We start from the raw sequence: 20,791 nt of genomic DNA on the forward strand, positions 1-20,791 counted from the left end.
GCAGTTTCTGGAGACAGGATTCAGATTGCAGCTTGCCTGACCATAAGCTTCACTTCCATTATGCTCTATTCCACTCTCATTCCTTTGAGCTGCTCTAATCAGGGTTTAAGAGGAATGTTTGGTTTGTATGTATGAATTAACTATATTTATTTCAACATTTCTAAAATGAGGATTTCCAGATGGAGCTTTCTTTTACCAACCCTGGTCTGAGGTGAACTGCAGTGTGTCTACTGAACAAAGGGAAAATCAGACTAGAGCATGAAACATGATTTTTCCATTTTGTCTTAAGTAAAATCCAAATTTCAGCATTTTTCACAGGCATAGTTGGCTTTTGACAGAAATGCTGAGTTGTCAAAGGACTTTTTGCCAGCAAAGGTTTTTTAAAAATTCACTTTGAGTTAGTCGAGGAAGTTTTCTTGGTGTATAGAAATGAAAGCAGTGTCATCTCTTCCTGATGTCTGTTTAAAACATGTAGTAAGTGAAGTGTGAGCACACAACAGCCGAGGAAAGATAGAGGGCAGGAGGGCTTTGCTGTTCAGTATAACATTCCGAGCCAGTGTGCAAGACACAGTGTGAGCTTTAAGGTCACATCTAATTTGGTCTCTGACCTCACAGTGTCTTCAGCACGGCTACTGTGGTTTCCAGGGGCCAGAGGCTCCTCTGCCAAGTCTCAGACATGCAAGTTTCACTAATTGGCAAATCTCTAGGATTACTACTTGGCTAATAGGAAGAAAAGTACTTTAGGATTATTGAGTCAATTCCTTTGTCCTTAAGGAATTTCCTGCTCTTGTAGTATGAATCAGCTGCTTTTTAATGTTACAGTCTCTCACAAATTAATGTGAGACATTTTGTGTTCTGGTAGCTGACAGAATAAAGATTTCCCAAACTCAAAACCACCATAGACCAGGTAGAAGTAATTCCTTGTTCTGCTCTGGTTCATATTAGGTGGGTGACAAGTAAAACGAGGATCTGGTCCTGTCGAGAATGATGGAAGGGATAATGACAAGTGATTGTATAACTCATAGCTCAGGGAGCATTTGCAAGAGCAGTTTCTCATAGAATCTTGTCAGAAACCCCACCAAGGAGGAAAGAGAAGAGAAGGGACTTGCCTAAGGTCACAAAGTGGGTGTTTCTTCAGCCGCCTAGCCTGCTGCTATTTCTCCCACACTCTCAGGAATTCAAAGCACATCTTCTTCCCAGCCTGGCAAGCAAGGCACGTGAGAGTTGGAGGAGCTGCCCTGGGGATGGTGTGGGAGGGAGTCCGTTTTATGTAGTTGCAGCTACACACGGTGTCCCCATGTCTGTTGGTCAGTGGAGGAGGTAGGTACAGAAGTATGTGGGTATAACCATGAACAGAAATGTCATGACTCTCACCGACCGTGCACAGCTGGTTTAACTCTTGAATCCAAGTCGCCTAAGAACCAGCTCAGGTTCTTAAGAGACATAAGGTCCCCACAGAAAACAATAACGAAAATAATGTGGCATTCAGCATTCTTCTCAGTGCTTCCTTTCCAAAAGTTTCAAACCACTTTGTATATTTGGGATCCCCATCTCTTTTGTGAGAAGCCTGTTTTTATTTCACCCAAAGTTTTGTAGTCTCTCCAGAATACCTGGAGTGCAGCGTACCTGACTCTGCCTAAGGGTGCAGGGAATGGACTCTGAGCAGAACAGGGAAGGGATTTTCAGGTGGCAGGGCCCTGCCCCTCACTACCTTATTTGGAAGTTTGAGGATCCATTGAGAGGGAGTGTGGTAGAGAAACTCATCTTGGAGAGGTTGATTTTTGGGTTGAGGCAGGATGGTTCCCCCTTTAAAGGGCAGGAAAGTCTCCCAGAGGATGAGTCATTTTTCTAATGCCCAATGTTGCAATTGTGAAGACTCCAGGAAACCTAAGACTCTAGTCCCCATAGGACCATCTAAAAAACATATATTTAAGTATCAAGAGAAGCAGAGGGGGATTATAAAAAGAACATTGGCTTTGGCTGCAGGTATATGAGAGTTCAAATTCTATGCACCCCTTTCCTAATTTCTTGATCTTAGAGGGTGAACTTCTTGCTTGATCCTTGGCTTGCCTGTAAAATAGATATGATCATCTCTGCCCATTCTAATTTACAGAGATGTTTTAGAAATTAAGTTCATGGAAAATTCTGCATAAACTTTAATAGATTTTAGAAATGGAAAGTGTCATTATTCTTTTCAGAAGCAACATCTTTGATCCTTAAGGGTACATGCAGTAAGCTTGCTATCTGCTTTTTAAGATGTGATGTTTGCGATAGGATCTTGAAAGCAAGATCGGCTATGGATTGTGTTTAATGCCAAAATATAGCTAAAAGATGTAAGATAAAAATAGAGGATTGCATTTTTTCCATTTTGGCACAACTACAAATGCTATATTTTTAGCTTGGTCACAATTGGTACGACTTTTACTTCTGAACTTCCTTTTTTCTTCATTATCCTTGAGCTTTTGGACTCATATGTTGGCTTTACCTTCTGCTTCCATTATAGGAAATTGATGGAAAATCCCTGCTATTGATGACAAGAAATGATGTGTTGACAGGACTTCAGTTAAAATTGGGGCCTGCTCTGAAAATCTACGAATATCATGTAAAACCTCTGCAGACAAAGCATTTAAAGAACAACTCTTCATAGTACAAATTGGGGTCTTCGACCTCAAAAAATACATAATGACATAATTTAGTTTCATGTGATGAAACTTTGTAAACAGAATACATACATGTGTATATGTAAAGGATTTCAATCAAATGAAACGTTATCCTATTGGATAGACTAGGCAATTCATCAGCTGACCTGAAATCAGCCAGGAGGAGCAAGGACAAGATGCACACAGGGTGGTTTTCCTCATGGAGTTTGTCAAATAGAATGATCTTTGACACGATTAGACACTCCTCCCCACAAAGGCTTTGAAATCATAAGGATTTTCCTCATCTCTTTATAGATTGCTTTCCCAAAATCTTTATAAAAGAATTTAATTGAATGACCATCTTTTGGTTACAGATGTAGGATGAGTAAAAACAAGAAAATTGGGGGAGGGGGAGAAAGACGAAAGGGATTGCTGTCTCCCTTGAATTCCTCTGCTCCTTAGAGCTTGTGTTACTTGGATGTAATTGCCGACACCCTTTTTTATAGAGGGTTCTCCACTTGACCTTATTAAGGTTTTATTGGGATATGCTGCAGTGTTTGAAATGAACATGCATCAGCCCCTTCAGGAGCAGAATCATAGCTCTGAAAAGAGAAGCTCCGTTGTGTACTGAGGATATCCATCCATATTCAGCTAGCTTTCAAATGGGGTAATGATATTTTCTGCATAGATTTTCTTTTAAATTGGTTCTTTGTTTCTGAAGAAAGGATTTTTTTTAACTTCATGGTTTTATTTATAATAATTTGTTTCTGAAGAAGTTTGCTGAGAGTTACAGGTCAAAAAGCCTTGTTACTAGTACAGAATATTTTTATATATATTCCTTCATGATGGTGTAATTTTTTAAATTGTCCTATGCTTTGTTCAGTTCCTGGGTTAAGTACTTGTTTTTAAGAGCTTGGAAAAAGTGGGCTTGCTACATCTCTGTTCAAAGAGACATTTGTTCAATCTCTGTGTGTCAACGCCTTGTTGAATTGGTGCTTTGTGTTTGCAATAAAGCATTGCTTCAGTTTCTTGCCAGTGTATCTTTGATCTTTTCTGTTTTGTTGCTTCTTCAGTTGGGATTAAGGATTAAGGTCTCCTGGAAACCAGGGAAAGAAAATTAAGCATTTTGGGGGAAAAAAACTTTAGAGGTAGAAACTATATAAATCTATGTGTGGATTTATCTTCTTTTTAAAGTGAATCATTCAAGTGGATCTCATTTCTTCTCTCATCCCCAATTTTAGGTATTATTTTAGCCAAAGATTTTTTTTGTTTGCTGTAGGCCAGGGCGGGGTCATGATTTTTTTGAAATTCTAATAAAAGCTACTGACTTTCTCTGCAGACAGAAGCTCACATTTCCACATACAAAACTTGCAGAGAGTTGGTGGACTCATAATTTCCCTCTTCCTCCTCCTCAAGTTAAGAGTTCCTATTTTAGAGAATACCATAATTCAGTCCCCTGTGGAGGTAATTTCTTGAAAGAACAGAAAGTCTGAAGATGACAGTGAAAAAAACACAGGAAGTGGTATAGATAGTAGGTGGGTTTAAAAATGCATTCCAAATTAATTCAATTATAGAGCGTACGGAGTATCTGAAATTTAAGTAATGCTTTGTTTTCACTGTAAGTGGGAAAAGTGGTTACAAAAGAGATTTTTTTTTTAATCTCCAAGTTACCACAGTCTACCTAAGACAGAAAACACAAGTAAAAGGCAAAATATATAGTTAAGTGTTGTGAGGAGTGATGGAGACAAAAGGTGAGAACGGCAGCTGCTGGAGACCTGGATAGGAAAGAAGGGATTCCTGGATCAAGCAGAAGGAAGATGGAATGAGGATCTTGATGAAAACCTCTGTGAAGGAGTTTTCTGCAGTAAAATCATGATGATGTTTGACCTGTCTCTACCTCAAAGGGATAGTATGAGGTATTTCTAAGCCTTGCTTTTGTGCATCCACCTGATATGTTCTGTAGTCGTTTGGAATAGGTTTGGTTGTGAGCGATGGAAACTGTCTCTCCCACACCCACCAATTAATAAACTAGATAGACACCTACTTCCCTCTCATGTAAATGTCCAGATAGCAGGACCAGAGGTGGTGCGGCTCTACATGATGGTAAGAACACAGTTTCTGCCTATGGTTTTTTTCCATCATGCATGACATCCATTCCCAGAATCATTTCATAAATAGATGCTATTTTTGCCATCATCATTTGAATTCCAACCAGTGGGGAGAAGAAAGGGGAAAGGAACAGACCTTCCTTTAAGGATACTTCCAAGAAATTGTACCTACTACTTCCTTTCGTATCTTGTGGACTGGAAGTCAGTCACATTACTTGAAATATATCATGTTTTTATTGGAAACCATGAGCCCAGTTAAAATTCAAAGTTCCGTTATTCTGTAGATAACGGAAAACGGATATTGAAAGACAACTTGCTGTTACCGCTGTCAGTTGACCACTAAACACTCATAGCAAATGACACTAAAAGGGTGTCTTTGCTGGTATTTTTTCTCGAGATTCGAACTTGCATTCAACTAAGTCAACTAAACCTCAGATTTGGACTCCTCTATGAGTACTTGGGGGTGAGGGGAATTGAAAAGCAAACAGAAAAGTATAAAATCATCCTTCAGCCTCTGATGAGAACTTTCAGGCAAAATTAGCAATTTAAAGATAGTCTGCCTTCCCTACACTCAGCATAAAGGCCTAGGACAGGCAGGCCTGCACACCTTGGCAATAGCTCAAGGTGATTTCATCTCCCTCTATTTAGGGGAAAACCAATGTGATCAAAACAGGCCAAAAAGAGAGGCCGGAAGTACTTGAAATTCAGCAGGTAGGCAGCCTTTGTCTCCAGACAGCTGTAAAAACCAGAGACGTCTGGTTCCTTTTCAGATCACACTGGATTTCTGTTCATGTGATCTGGATCTACAATGAGTAGCAGATATATGTGCTGTGTGGGGAAGCACTTCATGGCTGTGAGTGTGCCCTGATGGCAATATATTTAATGGCGAAGGTTTATATGAGAATTGGCTAATGTTGAATTTGATTATTCTCAACCAGAGAAGCAGACAGGATATCAGAATCAGAAGGAATTTGAGAAAGTAATTGCTACTCCTCGCCACCCCCACATTTGAACCTCTGGTTCAGACTCTGCAGAGGAGATTGAATGAATTGATTTAAAGGTGAGGTCACAAACTGGCCACTTTTCAGTGGAATCTAAGCCAACATGTTTTACTTTGGCCAATGCGGTATGTGTGTGTTTTAAAAACCACATTTACACACTTCTAGTGAGGCTGAAAACTCAAATCTGTTACTCTTCCATTCCCTAATATCTTAAAACCAGCAACTTTACACTTATGTTAACGTAACCCCCCGCCAAACACACACCCAACTCAATCTAAACAAAAAAACAGAAAAACAGTGAGTTCATTCAGGAATTGAAAATTGCAAATAGATTCAGCTGAAAAGAAAACAAGCTAGCATATTGCATTGGAATGTGCAGCAGACTTGAGCATCATTTTTTATACCTAGTGGGCATGATGAATATGAGGAAAAAAAGGCCAATTGGTAGCAGTCTTTTCTTTCTGTCCTCAACAAATATCCTATGTGAATGCAGGGTGCGGTTTTTTGTTGTTGTTGTTGTTGTTTGTTTGTTTGTTTAAGACGGAGTCTCGCTCTGTCGCCCAGGCTGGAGTACAGCAGCGCGATCTCAGCTCACTGCAACCTCTGCCTCCCGGGTTCAAGCAATTCTCTGAGTCAGCTCCTGAGTAGCTGAGATTACAGGCACCCGCTACCATGCCCGGCTAATTTTTGTATTTTTAGTAGAGACGGGGTTTTACCATCGTGGCCAGGCTGGTCTTGAACTCCTGACCTTGTGATCCACCCGCCTCGGTCTCCCAAAGTGCTGGGATTATAGGTGAGCCACCGCACCTGACCCAATACAGGTTTTTGTCTCTCTGAGATTAGCTTCTTCAGTCAGGGAGACACACTGTCCTTCAGTTGCATTAGTGAAATATATCTTTGGGGGAATTTAATTTGCAAAAGTCTAATGACCCACTGTTGCCCAGCCACTCCCATATTTGGAAGCCAAATGCAAAAAGAACTTACTGGTGGTGATTCATCTGTCTTTGACAGTCTTTGTAAATGGGATCTGCAGGGGTCAGGTCTGGGCCCAGAGCCATTAAGTGTTTTCTGGAATGATTTGGAAGATGAAGTTAAATGTTCAAAGAGCTGACTGCTGCAGGACAGATATGCCTCTTAGGAGAAAACTTGTTAATTCTGCTTCTAAACCAGGAACAGAAGCCACAGGAAGGAGAGAGCCAGCAATGGATGCATTAATGAACAGCTCGTTAGTTTCATGCTGTAGCTCCATGGGCAATTAAGGAGTCTGGGTACCATTTCTAGCCAGTCGTGGCAGTACTATAGAGCAAGAAGAAGATTAAAATCATCGCATCCAAGTTCATTTGGTGAGTGTGGCTGTCTTACGTCTTAGAATCCCTTGGAGGTGGTGAACCCTAAGGAAGAATTGTGTCTAGCCTAACACTGGAGCATAATAATGGAGGATCCTGTGGCTAAAGCGAGTTGATGTCCCTGCACCTCAGTTAAGTCAGAGTGTTCCTGTCCACAGCTATCTTCAGGGAGAAATCAAGAAAGCTGGAGATGCCAGGCCATTTCCAAATAGAAACTGTGCCCCTCTTCCACAGAACAAGTACATGAGCCAACCTACCACCTATTTTAAAGAAGTGGGAAAGGGGTAAGTAAAGGTGTAAATAATACTGAACATACTCGTTACCTGCAGAGGATGCCTGACTCAACCAGATAAAGGGAAATATGCTGCAAAATGGTTGATGTTATTACCCAGGCACCATCCATGGGGCATCTTTGGTCAGAGGGGTTAGAGGCCTTAAGCTTCCAGCAAAGTGAGATAAAGCAACCAAGGAAAGTTTTGCCATTAGGGCCTCCAGCTCTGTCACTGGATATCTGTGGCAAAGTTTTCCAAATTAAATGTCTTCTTTCTGAATCAAAGGCAGCAGAAGCATTCAGCAAATTGTGTTTCATAGCCTTTTTCAATGATTATATTTTATTTTTATGTGCGGGGGAGTATGTGATTTGAGAATAATATGATAGATTTCATCAGATTATAAACATATTTTGAGTGCAAGTCAATAAAACTCCAAGCCACCGGCAGTTTCTGCCTATAATAATTAGTGTTTGGGATAGTATTCTGTCTGCTATACCTGAACCCAACGACACCAGTTGAGATACACAGTAGGTAGTGGGTGAAGTCACTGAGGTTACACCAGATAGACCTGAGCTTGAATCCAGTCCTGCCATTTACTTGACATGGGAACTTGGGTAAGTCGTATGGCTCCTCTTAGCCTCAGGAACTTCATCTATTCTCTAGTGCAGATGCGGAAACAGAGCAGAGCAGCACCAGCCTAACAGTGCCCAATAGAAACAGAATGTGAGCCATTTATATAAATCAAAATTTTCCAGTAATCACATTTGGAAAGGTGACCCAGGAAAAAATAATTTAAATAATATGAATTTAAGCCAATTTATCCAAATATTATAGTTTTAATATATAGTCAACGTAAAAATTATTGATGATATATTTTGTAAAATATTTTCATTTGCCTTTGAAATCCAGTGTGTATTTCATGCTTACTGCACATCTCAGTTAGGACAATGTAGCTCAAGTGTATCATTCAGGATTAGTTTTAGTTGATAAAAATAACAGTGACTTAAGATAGAAATTCTCTATGATGCATTTGAGTTGAAGGTAAGCAGTTCGGGGACGGTAGGGCCGCTACATAATGGTTGGGTCTCATTCCTCTTGTGTGGCTCCACCATCCTCAACACATAGTTCCCCATGTAGTCCACCGTGGCTGCTTGGGCTTCAGTTATCACAACTGCATTCTAGCCAAAAAAAAGAGGTAAAGAAGGACACCTTGTATGAGAAACTGTGCATAGCACTTTCCCTGACATCCCTTTAACAAGAACTTAGTCATTTGGTGATACCTAGCTGCAGGGGAGGTTGGAAATGTAGTATTTATTTCAGGAAGCCAAGTATCCAGATAAACAGGGACAGGAGGGTGGATACTTTGGAGAAGCTGGCAATTCTTCTATAGTACCAGTCTCATAAGTTGATGGAGGACTGAAGAGAGTACACTGTACAGTTGTTTGTATTACATTAAAAATGCATTAAAAATATGGTTTCATTACTATGATCTCATTCCACTTCAAGCTCAATACTGTCACAGAATTAATGTATTCTGAACCTAAATACTGCTGATGGGATGCATCCTAATACTGCTAAAATAAAATATTATTATAGGTGGATGAAAATGGGTATTGGGTGGTTCTAGATGCTTTGTTTTCAAAAGGTCACATAAACCAAAAAAAAAGAAACCTTGCATTATTGAAGCTCCTTGAAAATTTGTTATGTCGAGTTAAGGGGAATGTGCTAAGCAAAATGCATATATGTTTTTGTTGGTCCCCAAAGACTTAGAGAAGTTGGTTTGAGGCACTGGTGAATTCCAAATGGATCCTGTACCCAATCCAAAATGAGTGTTCAATGACATTCAAAATGGTTTTGTGAGACTAGTGAAAGGGAGGTCTCTGATACTGTTGTGATTTTAATGAAGGTATATGTGGATCATAAACAAACAGAAAAAAAATTAATAAAATTGAAAAAATCTGAGTGGAGCTGCATTCATTAATTTGAGCCAATTAGGTTGACACCAGTCTGCTAAATTGCCTATTTGGGCAAATTTCTATTATGAATTTTTAATGCTAAGGTGACTTCTTGCCACCAGAATGTCTGCAAGTTATTGATCAGCCTTCTGTATGGTGCATATACAGAACGCAAAGTAAGTTAACATTGGCCTAATCCACACATGGTTAAAAAGGAAAACTGTGGAGCTATGCATCCATAGTGGTGGATGCAGGGAATCCTGGACTAGGGGTCAGAAGACCTGGGTTCTGGTCCCAGATCGGCCTTTAAAATATCCACAAGACCTTGTACAAGTCTTAACCTCTCTTGCTTCAGTTGCCACTAAAATAAACATGTCCAATTAGAGGTTTATTTCGGCACTCAATTTGTATGATTTTCTAAAAATGCAATGATCTGAGTTATATGTGTCACTGCCCCCCCCCCACCATTCAATTAAAACTCACAGCACTGTCACATTCTACAACGTCATTTCCCTTTCATAAATGTTCTCAAGTTTTGGTCTGATTATGGTTCTCTCTGTGCAGTAAACTGGAACAGCTATTTTATCTTGAGAATTGTCAAGTTGGCTGATTGCATAACCCTATAGCTTTAAGTTTAAATCACTCTCACTGTGTTCCCTGGTAGAAGTATCCCCCTAGGAATAGGCCCTCTACACAATCAGAGCTTAGATTTGAGGGGGTGGGGGAAGCACAGATTTCCCTGGTAGATCACTGGGAGTGATAGCAAGTGGAACCATTCCTATTTCTACATCTTGGTTACCAGATCCACGTGTTCTACATATTGGGGACATAACACAATATAAGAGCCAAGTATTTAGGGAATGCACTGCATCCTGGGGAGCAGTAGTCCATCATCACAGGGTATTATCTCCAAGCTGACATCTCAGTTGTATCTTTAAGAGATTATTCCATCACTTTCTCAGGCCAGCAGCTTTGGGGTAGTAGAGTATGTGATAGGACTATATGATCACTTACAGCTTGTCACATCTCCTTTACTTCAAAGAGGATCTCTTTGTCCCTTGGTCTGAGTGATGTCATGTTGAATTCTGTAAACCCTTGGATAGTGGTGCTGACTGAGACCCTGTGGGCAGGAAAGACAAAGTCATACCCAAAATATGTATCCATTTTAGTCAGAATTAATCACTGACCTTTTCAAAGTAAAAGGTGCCCAATGTGTTTAACTTGCTGCCAAGTAGGTGCCATATCAAGGTCTCCCTCAATATTGGTCTCTACTGCTGGAAGTTTGGGTATTTGTTAGCAATAGTTATTATTAGTAATGGAAAGCCAGATCCCTGGCTTTTGGGCCCATTTATGTCCTCTACCCCTGCCACCATGGCTATTCATGAGTTCCTTGTGCCAACACTGGGATTGCCAATGACAAAGGCCAACTGACATCCACTGGCAAAGTCATTCTGTCTGCTTGATTGTTTAGTGTCTCATCCATGGTTGATGCTCTTCAGTGGACATTAAGATGCAAAGCAAAAATCTTCACATTTCATGTCCACCCACACAGGCCCATTTACAAGCTTCTTTTCTCTGACCAATCTCCTAATCTTTCTCATTCCAAGTGTCTAACCAACCAACCAAGCCAATTGCCACTGCCCACAAGTTTGTATACATTATTACCTAGAAACACATTACACACAAAGTAGATGACTCTTTGGTGTATTTCCTAAAACTGTATTCATTGGGAGGATTTTCCTTCACCACTGTCATAAGAACCACCCTCTCCTTAACGGCCATAGTGTGAGAGGTACTGGAGAAATAGCAGTGGGGATCTGGGCCACCTGCTCATGAGCCTTTCTTGTGCCCTCTAGCCCTACCTCTACCTGCTCCTGGATCTCTCATTTCCATCTTGCAATGGATTTCTGCTGGACCTGCCAGACCCTAATACTTGGTGGGTTTGAGAGAAACCAGCTTATGATGAGCAGCTCTGGCCACAAATTCTGTTGATGTTCCATGGTCAGACTTTAGTGTTTACTAAAACCCAGTAACACACCAGAAGCTATTTTTCAAATGGTGAATGATTCTCTGCTACAGAGAGCATAGCCTTGCTCCAGAATCCTGGGAGTTTATGTTGTAATTTTCCCACTGGGTCTTGGCATAAGCCCCTGTGAGAATGTAAAACATATATTTGGTCTTCACTCAATTTCCTGGCATACAACTCCTCAAATCCTTAGACTCTCTAAAGTGATGTATTTTTGTGTGCTAATAATTGACTGATGGCAAGCAGTCCCTAGGTAGCCTCAGGATGGGGGCTGGCCGCTGGAAAGACCAAGGCTTTATTAGAGGGTTGGGACTTTCAGCCCACTCTCAACCACTGGGAAAGAGAAAGGTACTGAAGGTTAAGTTGATCACCAATGGCCAACAGTGTAATCAATCAGTCCTACGTAATGAGGCCTCCATAAAAACCCAAAAGAGCATGGTTGGAAAAGCTTTCAAATAGCTGAACCCATGGAGGCTCTTAGAGGATGGTGCACCCAGGGGTTGGGGGGAGCGTGGAAACTCCGCGCCTCTTCCCCCATACCTAACCATATGCATGTTTTCATCTGAATCCTTTGTAATATCCTTTATAATAGATTGGTGAATTTAGTAGGTGTTTCCTTGAGTTTCAGGAGCTGCTCTAGCAAATTAATCTAACCCAAGGAGCAGGGTGTGTGTGGGGGGTGTGGGATCCCTGATTTATAGCCAGTGGGTCAGAAGCACAGATAAAACAACCTGGAGCTTAAGACTGGTGTCTGAAGGCTGCCTGGAGTGGGGCAGTGGTGGCAGTCTTGGGCATTAATTCCTTAACCTATGGCATCTGATGCTATCTCCAGGTAGATAGAGTAAGAACAGAATGGAATTAGAGGGCACTCAAAGGGTGCCTGCTGCAGAATTGATTGCTTGCTTGTTGTGGAGAGAAATCCCCAAACATTTGACAGAAGTGTTCTATGTTGATTGTTATTGTTGACTGAGAGAATAAATGCTTGTGTGTTTTTAGTTCACTCACAGCCCCACACAGCATCTTCCTCAATCAGAGACATCTCTAATAGCATAGAATTTGCTGATTCACATGGTTCAAGCAGAAGGAATATCTGTACCCCGTCTGGACCTACTCCAGTGCCTTTTACTTCTCTGGGCCCCAAACAAAGCTGGAAGCCTTCCTTGCCACCCAGTAAATGTGTTGGAGAAGTATTACCACATGTGGAATATGAGTCTTCCAAAAGAGAATACCAAACACTGTGCTTTCTTCTTAGTGGTAGAAAGCTTGATGCAATAATGTGTCCTTTATTTTGGAGGGGATGTCCTATAATACCCTCAGCAAACTTTTCCTATAAAGGGTCAAAGGGTAAAAAATGTTAGGCTTCATAGACCAAATAGTCTTTGTTTCAACTACTAACTCTGCCATTATAACATGAAAACAACCATAGGCAATATATAAGCAAATGGGCATGGCTGTGTTCCAATAAAACTTTACTTACAAAAACAAGTGGTGGGACAGATTTCACCAATCCTTGTCCTAGACCACCAGACTGCTAAAAACGTCACTAATGTGGTGGGCCTTTGATGGGTTTATCTACCATTCTCCAGAGTATAAGTGTCACTTCTTGGTCATTCAGTCCAATTAACATAGTCTCATGGGTATAATGGCAATTTGATGTCCTAGGGAATGTCTTGATGACCCTGGTCCCATATACAAAGGCTAGAAAATTTAATGTCATCCTGGGACAAGACCATAAATGTATGCAACTGTCCATCCATGTGAATAGAAACTGCTTCTCATGGATGGGTTTTATCCAGCACTCATGCATAATCTTCCAGCTTTTATATCTATTGGCTGGGCCTTTGCCACTCTTTTGGCCTGTGGTCTCCTTCCTTCCTTAACAAGCCCAGCATGTGTCTAGCTGGTGTACGCTGTGGCTTATCCTATTTATAGATCTGGTGGTCAGGAGGTGGGGATATATCCCAAGGAGGCATGTGTTTCCTTGTAGGCAGAAGCTTCTGCATTGTCTTCAAGCAAGAGGGGCAGTGCTAGCTTTTAATATGGAGAAATAAGCCAGTTCTGCAGGCCCAGAGAATTCAGGGAAAGCTGACGATTCAAGATTTGAAGTGCATCAATCAGGACTCTGACCTTAGTGTGACAGAGCTGTCAAGGGTGGAGAATTCAATTTTCCTTGGAGCTCTGCTATTCTAATAATTAAGACCTGGGTCTGATCCTAAGCTTTTTTTTTTTTTTGCCATCTAGATATATACTGTCTTCATATGTTGCCAAGGAGGCCCTCTCGCTTTCATGGTCTACTTTATATTAGTTATTAATCATCCTCAACTTATCATTGCCTTTCTTAATGTATTAATGGTCCCCAGTGACACCCATTCAAATTCCATAGTGCTTATAATAACCATTTCCCCCACACCTCTCAAGCATTTGAGATTTTGCCCCCGCCAGTCTATTCCTTTCTCCAGTATCTTATCCCAATTCGCCTCTGCAGACGGTTTTAACCATTGTGTGATTACAGTATTACAAAGGCTCATTGCTAGTAAACCAGTGGGTGATCCAGCTCCAAAATCCCATTTTCAAGTCTCCTTCCTGGAACTACTCTTAGTATCACAGGTCAGCTTCCCCATGAAAAATACAGTAAGACCCTGAGATTGTCATGCAGGAGGCACCAGAGCATCTTTAACAGGAGCTTTATCCCCCATTTTGTGGCCATAGAGAAAACATTACCCTATACTGAGGATGGCAGGGCAAAGGGTGGAATGAGCCTGAGTCCTGATGCCATCACTGAATTAGCTATTCCATCCTGGGATAGCCTACTTCTTAAACTTCTGAAGCAAGCATGATGTCTCTTCTGTTTAAGACACTCTTAGGTATTCAGTTACTTGCAGCCAAAGGCATTCTAGCTCATGCATGATCTCAGTTAATGCTTGGCTACCCTATGCTGTGAGGTAGGTGTTATTATTATTCCCATTTCATAAACAAGAGAGCTTAACCTTAGAGAATGCTTGCTCAAGATCACACAGCTAGATATTGGTGGAGCCCAGTCTAAACCTTAGTACTATCTGCATCCAAAGTCCATGCTCTTCACCCTTTTATAAACATCTATGTGACAATTGATCAAACCAGGAGGTGTATGGTACCATCCCCCAGATCTAAAGGGAAGAGTAGCTTGTGTATAGCTAAGATCCACATACACCAGAAGAGCTGCCCTTAAAAAGCTCACTGACCTCTTACTTGGTGATTTGGGTTGAATGGTGGCCCTCAAAATAGAAGACCATGTCTTCATTGTCAGAACCTGCAAATGTGACCTTACGTGGAAAAAAGATCTTTGCAGATGTCATTAAGGATCTTGAGATGAAGAGATCACCCAGGGTTATCCAGGTGGGCCCCAAATCCAGTGACCAGTGTCCTTATAAGAGTCATACAGGGAAGACCTGCCAGACAGAAAGAGGAGGAGGCAATGCAGCCATGGAGGCAGAGACTAGAGTGATGCAGCTGCGAATTGAGGAACCCCCAAAAGCATGAGAGGCTGGAAGAGGCAAAAACAGAATCTCCCCTGGAGCCTTTGGAGTTAGCACACTGCCCACATCTTGATTTTGGACTCTGGCCTCCAGAACTATGAGGAAATAAATCTCTATTGTTTTACACCACCAAGTTTATGGTAATTTGTCATGGCAGCCTAAGGAAACTAATACTACATTTATTTCTTTATTATGTAAAGGTGAGCAGTATACTTTCTAAGTTTGGTTGAATATATTGCTCATGTGGCAGATTTCTATTGGAATCCTTTACACTTTAAAGATAATGTGTGAACTACTTCCTTAGCAGAGGTAGAGGCACCTGTAGAGACATGAATGAGTGTTTTCCTGGGAAGAAGGTCCATAGCCATCATATTCTCAATAGGGTCTTAATAGGCTCCACAAAACTAAGAATTTCTGAGAGGGAGCCTGGGCAAATGGAAGAATGACAGGTAGCTAAGCTCTAAGAGAAACAAGTGCTAAGACTGTGAAACATACAGAGAATAGGTTTCAAGTATGTGGAAGCTGGAAGGGTCCTGTGTGTCTGGTTAGAAGGCTTCATCTCTTTGGGAAGAAGCTTTGGCTTCCTCAAGAGTGCAGACAAGAAAGCAGAAGTTGTAAAGGTCTAGCAAAGGTGACTGCAAAGGGCCAACTCCACACAGCTCAGAGTCTGGAGGAAAGGAAATGCTCCTTCTGGACAAAGTATAAAGAGGTTAGGAAAAAGTTCAAATTTCTCTAGTTAAAATCTGCAGGTGATTGAAGAAGGTAAATTCTGTTACAATGACAAATCAGTAAAATGCTGTCTCAAAAGACTTATTATGCTTCTATATTGGGGTAGAAAAAAGAGAGGGAAAACATTGGTGTCTAAAAATAAGGAATGGTATGAACTTAAGTCTGACTCTAAAAAGGAAAAGGAAGGATATATATTTTCTGAGTCTGTCACTATGAAAATTATGAGATGAAATTTAAAGAATATGAAACAAACCTTAGGCAGAATCTTGGCTGCCAAAACCACAAGCCCCACGTGACAGCCCGCTCCACTGAATGCCATGGAAACTGCCTCCCCGGCGGCACGTGGGCTTGGAACCACCTGCACGATTCCTCCATGAAAGTACTTAAGATAGGGTTGGGGTAAGCAGAGAGAGAGAGTAAGGAGAGAGGAGAGTGTTGTAAGGGCAACTCTGCTTCCCAGAGAACTGGAACTGAATCCCTGGAGCCTTCCTAGCAAAATCATGAAGTGTTTTTAAAACAAATTACCTTACAGGTGTTTACAGTTCAGTTCTGCCTGCTCCTCTGCCGAACTGAAAGGAACGGGTGAAACCCAAAGCTGGCTTTCAGCCCCATCGTTCACAATTCTAAGAAGGAAACATCTTTCACAAAACAGGAACTTGGTCCTTGAAAATTTCACATACTACAGGCCTTCCTGCCACACACCTGGAATATAACATCCAATAGCTCATTTGCAATCTATCGCAGTAAATGTGCTAAGAGATCAGGAGAAGCAAAATGTACATATGTATAAATGGGCCACAATTTCTAAGGATTCTGCACTAACATGGGTTTCTTCTCTGAAGCAAATACAGTTTTTCTAAAACTTACAAGAATAAGGGAACATCAAGTAAGAAAGGCCTAATTAAGTTGGGGGTTTTGTTTTGTTTTGTTTTGTTTTTTGTTTTTGAAAAGTCATGTTAGACTCTTTCCTCTTGGAACAGAATTAACAAATTAGCAGAGGAATAAAATGTACCAGTCATTTGACCATGTAAGTTACATAATGTAGAAGCACATTTTGTGACATGAGTATTCAATGTAGCACAACACTTTCCTCATCAAATTATCTCATTGTTCTTATCCCACATTATTTTCCAAACAGGCACTTGCTTGTGAATGGCCTCCAGCATCTTGTAGGGTTTGCTACTCTCAACACCTCCCATCTGTTGCCTGACCCAGAGGCCAATGATGGCTTTTCTATGTGGGCCTAATAACAAATGAAAAGAAGGCAGGCATTTATTACATTCAACAAACACATATATAGAAATTTCTGTGTCAGGCCAAATACTACCATAGCACTTTACAAGCATTAACCCATTTAATCCTCAAAAGACCTATGAGGTAGATTCTCTTTTCACCTGCATTTTACAGATGAAGAAACTGGTCTTATATTTACTGAGAGGTGCAGCCAGGATTTAAATGAGTTTGTGCAATTAACCACTATATCATGCAACCTTAAGTAGTAGTATTATAAAGGTGAATGAAGTCTTATTAACAAATAATACTAAGGGCTCGTATGTACGCAATTCTTAAAAATGAAGATTTGATTTTATCTTTTAAATGAAGATTTTTTAAAATGGAAAAGGTTACCCAGAATGTTCATGTGGACAGGTTTTCATCATGGGTTTCTAAAGTTGTAATCTGTGAAGTTTTATTATATGTATACAATGGTAGTGTTAGTCAATTGATATAATCAGCCTTCAAATCTGTATGCATCTTTAAATCATCAACTATATTTGTTTCTCCGATTATAAAAGGAATAATTGTTCATATTTGAAAGATTCAGAAAAGTACATGCTGAAAAATAAAAATCACTCATAATCCCATCATCCAGAAATTGTCATTGCTGATATTTTCACATATATACTCTCTGGTCTTCTTTCTAAATGTACATCCACCCATCTGTATATTGTCTTAACATTTATTAAATGTGACGTTTCGTGCATATAATGGATGCATTATTCAAAGAAAAATGATTTATACTTGTTTTCAGTACCCTCATATGTATTAAATATTCTCTAAGGATTGAAAAAGTTTAAAATCAATACCTTAAGATCACAGAAGTACCATCAGAGTGGAAACAAATAATCAATGATATATGTGCTAGAGCATTCTTAAAATCAAATATTCAGTCAAATGAAGTAACAACGGTGATATTTTTCAATACCATTTTATTTCATTTTCTGCATTACTTAGAAGTATCAGTAAGATGAAAACATTATTTCTTAAAACTGTGCACAAATTAATTGATGTGACACACCCATTAATGATTATTTTCTTAATGAATTGATTCTAAAGCTTCTCTAAGATACGAAGGCATAAGACAACCAAAAAGAAATATTGATTTATAACTGTTCTAATACTGCTGAGCATTTTAAAGTAAACTATAGCCATAATGCATGTTATAGTTACTAATAAGGTAATCCACAGAATGCCTTGCTGAGCCCGGTGTAGAAGAAATAAATTGTTTCATATTGGAGGAAAGTGAACACGATAAATCAATATACTAGTGTGAAATTTTACATGGCTACATGCTATCATCTCCAGCATCACAAATGACTTAAGGAATTCCTCAGCTGAGAGTGGACTCCTATTGGTGGCCACAATGTCACAGTCTTGAAGACAACTTCCTCTTGACTGTACCAGTAATTTTTCCATATGGATTGTCTAATGGCAGCAAGACCTGTAGAAAAACCACATGGTAACTTAAGGGACATTAAAATAGCTCTCTCCTCCTTTCTATGACTCAATATTAAAAACAAAACAACAACTTACTAAACAGGAAAATGTATATGTCCTCCATTAAAGTTACTTCAAGCATGGTAATGCCTTATTATTCTGGCAATAGTTGAGAGATGAGTCAATTTTCTAGAAAATTTAAAAGCTTTTGAAAAATGTTAATCATTGAGATATAAATGTTTCTAAAAATGCATTCCATATCCCTGCTTTTTAAATGCAGTGTATTGAACACAATTGACCTTTCCTTGGTGACTCACTTTGACCATGAGTCATTATCCAATGCTGTAAGATCACCATGCCCTCAGAAGTGTCTGAGGTCTGCAGGGCTGTTCACTCAATTCTAAATTATAGAATTCTAAATTCTAAATGGCTCCAGATAGCAGTGCTTTTAGAGTTCTTCCACCTTCCCACCCTGTCATTTGTCACTTCTCTGCTGGTGTCAATTTGTCCAACTTCCTGTTTCTCATGTGTTATGTTCACTTTGTACACACCTGCTGGGTGAGAGTCCAAGAGCGGCTCCAGCCATCCTCAGAGTGCAGACACAAGGACAGCTTGTTCAGCCACTCAGGTGCCTTTATGTAGAGCCCTGACCCAAAGGAACTCAGGCCTTCCTGACTCCAAGTCCCCAGCTGGGCTCCACGAGGGAGGTGCAAGTCTGACTTCCTAGAGGGAAGAACCCTGTGGGCACGGCCCCCCAGCACGCTGGGATTAGTGCAGACCTGAGGTGTCGGGGGCCCTCAGGAGGCCTCCTCTCTCTGCCTGGGGTTCTGAGCTCAGCACTGCTCCAGCCATGACACCTGATCTTTTTTTCTATTTAGGGTCCATTTGTTTTGCCTCTGGTGGACTTGGCCAGGATTACTTTCAGGTCCCTCTCCTGCCCTTTAGAAAGCTTTAAAAAGACTTTGCATTCTAATGAATGACATTCTGGTAGCCATATCCTTTCCTTCCTCTAAAGTAAATAGTGCTGCCTCTCCTTGTGGCTGGATGTACAACATGTGGGACCAAGGTTGCTCTCCTCAGCAACTCAGAACTCTAGATCACCTATGCGGGCACCTAAGCATGACCTTTGTTTCCAGATGTGACTCCCCCAGCCTCCACCTGCAGCTGATGGTAGTCAAAGCCTGCTAGAGGCCACCCACATTACTCGCAAAACAGAAAGGAGGTACCCGGCCCAGAGGATTGTGAGGCTTCTGGGCCAGCAGGTGCAGAATGTGGGACCTTCTGAAGACCCCCTTCATTAGCCCTTATCCACCAAAGGATATAAGTCTACTGGAGCAGAGCCATGCTAATAGATGGCTCCTTCCCTATGTTACTCCCCAACACATACTAAAAGAAGTTACTCAAAATAATGTTTTCTAGATAATAGAAATGTGTGGGAAGCTGTAGTAAATTGAGAAATCTTATTCTGAATGTGGTCCAAGAGGGAAGAATGGTTCTGATCTCCCAAGAACTGACCACACCAGCCCACCAGTCAGGACTTCAGGCTGTCTAGTCAGACACACTGAGTGGTTTAACATTCTGCCATGGCTTAAAAAAAAAAAAAAAAAAAAAAAGCAGGAGAAATGCTTTTTCCAAGACAAAGGGTTCTTTTCAAAAAATTAATTTCTGTACCTTACCTTCTGTAATTTCAATTAGAAACATAAATACTCTTTCATGTTTTCCTGTGTGTATTTTATGCCACTGAACTGACTAGTTAATCAAAAGGTAGGAATGATGGAAGAAAGTGAAAAATAGAATCTTTTTTTCTCCTCATTGCCTCATGATGGAGAATAATGAAGCTGTGTCCTTGTATGGCACTTTTTGGAGAAGCAGATCTCAGAGTTGTTTCCTTGGGCACACTCTGTTCCTTCTCCGTCTTTCTCTCTTGGACTTCCAACCTTCTATAATCATTCATCCGCTTCGAGGGCACTCCAACCTCAGGCATTGAAAGGCCCAGAACTGAAGAGGGCTGTAATCACTGGCAACTATAAATATTCCCCAAAGCAACAGTTGCTAAGAGTTTTATTCGGTGACACTATCATCCCAGGCTTATAAAGGGGCAGAAGGGGATGGGACAGAGATGTGCTTTAAATATATTTAAAGTGTTCTTACCTCTTCCTTGTTGATCAGACCCATTTTGGACATGTCTATATTGAAGTAGTGAATGTTTGGCAGGCTGATTTCCATATCTTCTATCTGGAATCCACAGTGGTATGCATCACATTAGGAGCTGCGAGCCTCCATCTCTGTCACTCTAGCCACCCTCACCTTCCCTACCCTCGCACCCATTACTCAGGTTCTCTCTCTGACTTAGAGACACCCTCTGATGTACCTCCACTGCCCGACATTGTTCTCTCCTGCTAGTTCTGTGATCAGATGGTGGGCCTACTCTTCTCCCCTCAGTGTACAACATCTGTTTCTCTGAAAAGAAAGGGCTCCTCGGGTC

The 20,791-nt window shown here is 40.7% G+C and overlaps 2 protein-coding genes across 8 annotated transcripts in view; one reads left to right on the forward strand and one right to left on the reverse strand.

Moving 5' to 3' along the window:
* The window catches only part of SAMD13 (sterile alpha motif domain containing 13), a 49,997-nt gene extending 46,327 nt beyond the window's left edge, over nucleotides 1-3,670 (forward strand). For 3 of the 4 annotated variants that reach the window (XM_033225419.1, XM_033225418.1, XM_033225416.1), the window contains one exon: nucleotides 2,504-3,670. In XM_033225419.1, the coding sequence (XP_033081310.1) occupies nucleotides 2,504-2,647 (144 nt within the window). In that variant the 3' untranslated portion in view covers nucleotides 2,648-3,670. The remainder of the gene's footprint in view (nucleotides 1-2,503) is intronic. The other variant, XM_033225417.1, reaches the window with a different exon arrangement.
* Nucleotides 3,671-17,781: 14,111 nt separating this feature from the next.
* The window catches only part of LOC117092165 (uricase), a 91,431-nt gene continuing 88,421 nt past the window's right edge, over nucleotides 17,782-20,791 (reverse strand). For 3 of the 4 annotated variants that reach the window (XM_033225422.1, XM_033225423.1, XM_033225420.1), the window contains exons 7-8: nucleotides 20,458-20,541; nucleotides 17,788-18,310 (exon numbers count right to left, since the gene is read on the reverse strand). In XM_033225422.1, coding sequence (XP_033081313.1) covers nucleotides 18,236-18,310; nucleotides 20,458-20,541 — 159 coding nt within the window. In that variant the 3' untranslated portion in view covers nucleotides 17,788-18,235. Of the gene's footprint in view, nucleotides 18,311-18,402; nucleotides 18,496-20,457; nucleotides 20,542-20,791 lie in introns of all 4 variants that reach the window. The other variant, XM_033225421.1, reaches the window with a different exon arrangement.

The sequence above is a fragment of the Trachypithecus francoisi genome, unplaced genomic scaffold (genome assembly GCF_009764315.1).
Source record: "Trachypithecus francoisi isolate TF-2019V2 unplaced genomic scaffold, Tfra_2.0 Lachesis_group12, whole genome shotgun sequence".
Taxonomy (NCBI): domain Eukaryota; kingdom Metazoa; phylum Chordata; class Mammalia; order Primates; family Cercopithecidae; genus Trachypithecus; species Trachypithecus francoisi.